The sequence below is a fragment of the Colletotrichum graminicola genome (genome assembly GCF_000149035.1).
Source record: "Colletotrichum graminicola M1.001 genomic scaffold supercont1.232, whole genome shotgun sequence".
Classification (NCBI taxonomy): Eukaryota; Fungi; Ascomycota; class Sordariomycetes; order Glomerellales; family Glomerellaceae; genus Colletotrichum; species Colletotrichum graminicola.
In genome coordinates, this window is record NW_007361236.1 from 4248 (window position 1) to 11014 (window position 6767).

The window sequence follows — 6767 nt, forward strand, 5'->3', positions numbered from 1 at the left end:
AGTGTGTATGAATTTCTGTGGGTTAGCTTTGGAGAAGAGACTCAGCAGGGATTTATACGTTTTTCTCCTGCGATTGCCAGATTGAATGGCTCTAGGGGCAGGTTTCTAACTCTGTCCCGCAATACCCATATAGTCAAGCACAGAACGCATTTCACAAAGGATGATATGCACCCCAACCCTAACAAATGACAGCATTCAGATGACAGCTTGGTAGAAACTATGGGGTATTCGTCGCCTGTTATTTTGCTGCAAGGGAAGCATCTATCACGACGAAGAACACCACAAGTGGCTGGAAGTCAGCTGGGTTATGGCCAGTCTCTTCAAGGCGCCCTCTATCCAACTTCTTAGTATCCAAAGCATCATCCACCCACCAAGAGGACCAGCAAAGCAGCCAACCACGCAGTCAGCAGTTGGATGAGGCCGCATCTATCGTCCCATGGTCAACCCCTCATCGGTCTGCTGATCTACGGCATCAGTTACATCAGTTGGTTCAGCTGGGCAAGGATGGGTTAGATACCCATACTCTTCGTCGCCCATCTAGAAAGATGCAAAAGAGCTGGGATAACCAGGCATCCAGACTAGTCCTTCTAAAGCAGCAATTCCAGCATATACAGGCACATCTGGATAACCAGCGGCAACGCAAGAGGAAAAAGGTGCCTTTATCACCTAACAGTCGATTCGCAGCAGTCGCCCATATCCAGCAGGCGCGACAGTCGCCAGACGACAGTATAGATAGTCTGGATTGATCCAGCGCATTGGAATTATCCAGTGACACCGAAAGTTACATATGGGTGGGAGGTAAACCTGATAAAATAGGTGGTGATAATATGGGTGATGGCAGGTGATGTTAGTTATCCGGATGTGGGGGTATCCGTAAGTAGGGTGGGTGGGTTACCTCGGCCTTTCATGAACTTGTCCAGATCACTTCAGATGACGTATTAGCAAGCATGGACTTTCCAAGGTTCGTGTCACCTACCAGTGCATGACGTTCTGAAGGGCACAGTCAGCATCCATCAGTCAGAATCTACTTTCGACCACTCTGCCGAGCTGGTCATAGTAGAGCGCAGTTAGAATAAACAGCTGGGCATGCTCCACGGTTTGCCCTCAAGGATGTTCGCCCATGATACGAGATGGATCAGCGACATACTCCAGACCGGGTATGCTGTCGCGGGCATTTCGCAATGTTTCCCGATGCTGGCAAACCTTTCCCAGAGTCATCACGGTTAAGACCGTAAGCCTTGGAACACTCGGTACCATACTGTCCAAAAATTGCGTGGCCATGACATCCAAGTGGTTCAGTATCATGATGGGATATATAGCGAGGATAGCATCCTTGAACCTTCTGATTAAACTCCACACATTTGCTTTGCTGTAGTCTCCCATGCTTTTGTTTCCCTTCCCGTGTCCTTGCACGGCTATTATGGTTTAAGAAGCAGCCTGTATGTTTTCACCGGCCTTGCTCTCCAAATTACGACTTACGCATTGCCCGATACGTGCCCTTTCCTTCCAAGAATTGGAAATCGATTCAATGCAAAATATGGTACGCACAATCCTATAACAACTCGCGAGTTTGACTCGGGTACTCCCCTAACATGATAGCGTTAGAGGAGAAACGGCACGGTTCGTGGCAAAGCCAGCCAGCTGGCCGGCTGGCTGGCTCGCTGGCATTGTGCAAGGTACGAGGTCTAGCGAGAATTATGGAGGAGATTCTGGATAGATATCAACCCCCTTCTTGTCTATTGTCGGGTGGCCAAAGAATAGGCTGGCGGGATCTCTCGAGCTTGCTAGGCACGCAGGTCCTTGGCCGACCCAAGATCTAGGCCCGGCCATTGAGAATTGAGACTCAATCAAAATGTCAGGTTTGCCCGACTCTGTCTTTACGTGACCTTAAAACAGCTAATCACAAGTGACTTCTCCCCTAGCGAGTCCCATTGGCGTTCTTGGCCCACCTAATTCACAACTTCGCAACCTAATCCTCAACTATGCCTAGCAAAAGCCCTATCTGACGTAACATGACCTAGATATTGAACCTAGGCATTAGCGTAGGCGTTACAAAGAAGGGTATGCAGTTCCCCTGTACAAGAATTAGAGAAATAGTTAGCGTAGTACTACTACGTAACCTTATTAATAAAAAGCAGGCCTCTAGGTTCTTTAGTAGAGATATCTAGCTAGCACCTGACGTTAAGCGAGCAAAACTGCGTTACTTATTGCTCCTTAGTACGTAAAGCCTTATATACTAAGAGGGCAAAAGACATAACTATGTCCTTAGTAAGACTATAATCTTAATATCTGCTGCTAGTTACCTCTGTAGCTTTCTACTTACTGTTAGTATTACGCTTAGTATAACAGACGTAAATAACCTGCCTATATAAGCTATATGTGCTACTAGGGTCTAGCTTTATAATAATATAAGTATAGAACTCTATATTAGTAAGCATCCTAACGTACTCCTAATAAAACTAATAGCCTTTTAGGTTATAGACGCGTTACTTCTTCTGTAATAGCTTTATAGGGATACACGTAAGGTATCTGCTACTATTTGTAGTTATGTGGACCACGTAGCTGCTCTAAGAGCGTTTCTTAAAGTCCTTATTGACGCCCTTAAGCGCGCATGGCCTGGTGCTAAAGCATGTTGTGGGCCGCCACGTACCCTAGAGCTTGGCGACACGATTGAGAGCGCGGATATCGTCTAACTTGTTGCTATCAGCATAGGCCTCATCCTTACTTAGGTAAATAAGGGTGCTGCGGGTGGCGTCAGGAATAACTATATAGCTCTTGAGGTCATTGTAGCGGCTGTGGACTGCCCTCTTCAAACTGAAGCTGGTGTCTAAAAGTACAATGATGAGGTTGTCCGACTGCAGGTTGAGGTTGATCTCAGGGCAGGTGTGAAGCGAGTTTACATAGAGCAAGTCTCTGACTGCCTTCCAGGTTAAGAGTATGGATTTGTTTGTAGGTCTGGCTGAATAGGCGAAGAGGCCCGTCAGCAGCGATTGATGGATGTCTGCGGTGCCTTCCGTCTCATGGGGCGCAAAAAGCCCGCCGAAGGTCTTCTTCAGCCAAACCAAGGACTCCGTGTTGGTGAGCCACGGAGTACTGGCGAACACATGGTCGATTGTGACGTTGCAGAACGGGGACTGATCTGGGCTGTATGGCGAAGGAGCGGCAGTGAGAATACCGTGTGTGTCTTGATCCTTATCATCGTCATCTTTGACGACGCACCAGACCGTGAAATACCGCCGACTGGCGTTGTTCGGAATGTCTAGCGATCTCGTACGGTCGCTAGAGGAGTTGGGTGATGCCGAACTTGGGGGATCATGGGCACAAATGTGATGGTCTAGGATGAAGAATCCGTTCCACTAGATGAAGAGATCAACTGGCCTGACTCGACTAAATGAGAGGGCTCCGATCGCTGATGTGACCTGATGAGCACGACTATACCGCAGGTAACACATCTTCCGTGGGATCTTTTCAGGTGCTCCGCATCGTTCGAACGATTTTGAGTCCTCTTCCTACCACAAGGGCAACTCTCGTAAAGATTAGGTTCTCGTTGGCGGGGCATCAGTCGTGGTTTGAGTACAGCCACAGCGGAACCTTGCGTATTATCGCCTGTGTAATACAGGTACGACGGACGAATATTTCGTCCCAAACGAGACTCTGCTCAAACCTATAGGTGGAGAAGCTGATAGCTTGCAAAAAGACGTTCCTAGGACAACTCGTTTACACTACAGGAAAATTATGTAGAACGGGACAAACCTCTACCTAGAATGGCTGCGTCCGTGCTTTGCTGTGGGGTGCCCTTCGTTATGTAAGCGAATCGATTTGCTTTGTCAGCGATCGATTTGGCAATTGATTGCCTCTGATTGCAGTTTGATTTAGGCACACCATGGCTGGCTTCCTCATGTGCGTCTTTCTATGTCTCGAGCTTTATTTTGATGTAAGGTGTGGAGCCCCGCTGTATCATCTTCTGTTTCTCGCCTTGTGTAAACCAACCAACAGATACAACATGTCTAAGACTAGCATCCTTGAGGGCAAGGGAGATAATGAGCTGGTCATAGGCGGGGCTGCGGCGAAGGCAGCGGGGGAAGAGCAGCCTGGGTACATATCATCGAATGTATATAAGGGCAGGCCGGCTTAGCAGCAGTGGTTCTATAGACAGACCAGTGCACACTCTAGTTGTAGGATAGCTGCGCTTTTGCTCCTCGCTTCCTCCGTCCCAACTTTCGTCGCTTAATTTACCTTGGCCTATATCTAGGATGATTTCAAGAAAAGATCCGGTCCTGACCAAGTGATTTTCTCCTCGCCTACTATCTTATTATGGGTTCTTTGATGGCCATAGATGAGAACACTGTCATCATTCCCCAGAAGATTATTTACAAGAAGTCAGTGGTGTTTAAAGAGCGAATTAGCTTTTGACATACCAAGGTCAATTCTATTTGCAGCATGTCTCCTCTCTCCAGTCGAGATCTCGTAACTACAAGCATAATTTGCCTATAATAAAGTCAAATTATTGTTCCAGCAAGGGCCGTATGTCCAGAATGTCAGGTGCCTGGAGCGGGGCCCCAGGGGGGCACTGGAGTGGGACCAGGACTAGATAAACTAGTTACTAAAGGAATAACAAAAAGGGAAAACTCTATAGAAGATAGGGGTTAAAGGAGGTATATTAAAATAATTATTATAATTAAACCCTAACTATACTTATTACTAACTCTTTTACCTAATACTATCTTTACCTTTAATATATTTTAATATCTCTTTATTTTTAAGTATATTAACTACTAAAGTAGTAATAGTACTTACTAGATTTTAAACTATAGCCTAGTAATAAGGGAGCACTATAATAAGATAACTAATACCTAATATAACTAAGTCTATACTAGTAGGTAAGTAGTATACTATTAACTTAGGTAAGCTATTAGAAGAGGAGCTAAAAGCCTTTTTAGAGGAAGAAGTAAAGAAGGTAAAAAAAAAGAAAATAATTAATTAAATTAAGGCCTTTTAAAGTAGTATATTAGTAAAAAATATATAAGAGGAAATAAAAATAACTACTAATCTCTAACTAGAGGCTAAGTAACTTTATACTAATACGCTTTTAAAAGGATTACTTACCTTAAGGTATAAAAAAAGAAGCTAAAATAAACTATAAGAATTTTTATTTTAGTTAGAAATATATTTTAATATAGTAAAAAATAAGTTTATAACTAATAATAATAAAGTAAGATATACTAATACTATACTAAAAAGTAACTTAGTATATAAATAAAGAAAGTATATAGGTTTTTATTATAAAAATAAGATTAGTAAAGTGCCTTAAGAAGTTATAAAAGGCTAGCTAAAAGTAGATATTACTAATAATAATATATAGGCTTTTAGTATTACTATAAAGCTAGACACTATATAATAAGCCTTAGGCTAGTTATACTAATAATTTATTAATAAGTATAAGATAGTTAAGAAGAAGTGCCTTAACCCCTAAATAAAGAGGTAGTAAGTAGTCTATATTTTAAACTAGGTGCTTCTAGACCTAAGGACTTATATACTTTCTAAGAGGCTACTAGCTACTTACTAAAAGTTAGATAATATAGTAAAAAAGATAAAAATACTTACTAAGACCTATATAAGAGAGGTATTAAGAAGATAGCTAAGGTAAAGTTAAGAGAGAAAAGGCTACTAAGGGGTAATAGTATAACTAATAACTATAAATACCCCCTTAACTAAAGCTACTAGTATACGCTTAATACTAATAGTTATAATACTAGTAGGTATACCTATATTAAAGCTAAAAGTTAAAAAAAAAAAAAAGTATAACACCTTAGCTAGAGAGGACCTAAGGACTACTTACTTATTATAACTATAAGAAGCTTAAGCACTAGTTAGCTAGGTGTAATAAGAAGAAGTACTATAAGTATAAATAACTATAATACTTAAGAAGATAGTATTAAAAGCGTATAAGGTATAAAGGACTCTTGTAGTGTAGTGACTATATAGAACACTATAACTACTAAAAGTAATATAAGATTCCTTACTAATTAGTGTATAAATTATCTTAATCTATCTAGAATTAATATTAATTATAAGTGTTAAACTATAGGATTAAGTATAATTATACTCTAATTAGGTAGATAATTACTCCTAATTATCTTATATTATTATAATTAGAGGTAAATTATAAAAAGGCTTTAGTTTAATTAAAAGGTAAGTATAAGCATAAAGAATAAATTCTATATATCTATCTCTAAACCTATTAACTCTAACTTATATCTTTATACTTAATTAGGATTAAGATCTTCTAATTAGCTTATATACTACCTTACTTTAGGCTAATTACCCTACCTTACTCTAATTATCCCCTAATTTCTTCTTTATAAGTCCTCTTAAGAAGAAATTATCTTTAAGATTAGCCCTTATATAACTACCTTTATAGTAAATTAGTATTAGCTTTTCTTCTTATTCTTCTTCCTAGCTTCTACCTCCTGCTTACGCACCTCCTTTACGTAATCCTATTAAAGCCTTACGTCCTTATAATCCTAGCCCTCCTAATCCTAACTTAATAATAGTAATACCTAGGGTATATATATAAGGGTTATATAAGCTAACTTATTAATTAGGTTATTATATTAATTAACTTATTTCTTTTATATATACTTATTAATTACTAGTTTCTTAGAAAGCTTATTTTAGTAGTATAGTAGTTAATAATAGTAATTTATAGCCTCTTATTAAAATAACTTATTAGCTTCTTACTAATTAAGCTTTAACTTACTAAGTGT

General features: G+C 40.2%; 2 protein-coding genes across 2 annotated transcripts; one reads left to right on the forward strand and one right to left on the reverse strand.

Moving 5' to 3' along the window:
- Positions 1 to 215: 215 nt before the first annotated feature.
- On the forward strand, positions 216 to 746 carry GLRG_11957 (transposase; the record flags this gene model as incomplete). Its single annotated transcript, XM_008102640.1, has 1 exon — positions 216 to 746. A coding segment is annotated over one exon (531 nt), but the record flags the coding sequence as incomplete, so codon positions are not given.
- A 1905-nt stretch (positions 747 to 2651) lies between these two features.
- GLRG_11958 (uncharacterized protein) lies at positions 2652 to 3279 on the reverse strand (the record flags this gene model as incomplete). Its single annotated transcript, XM_008102641.1, has 1 exon — positions 2652 to 3279. A coding segment is annotated over one exon (628 nt), but the record flags the coding sequence as incomplete, so codon positions are not given.
- Positions 3280 to 6767: the final 3488 nt, after the last annotated feature.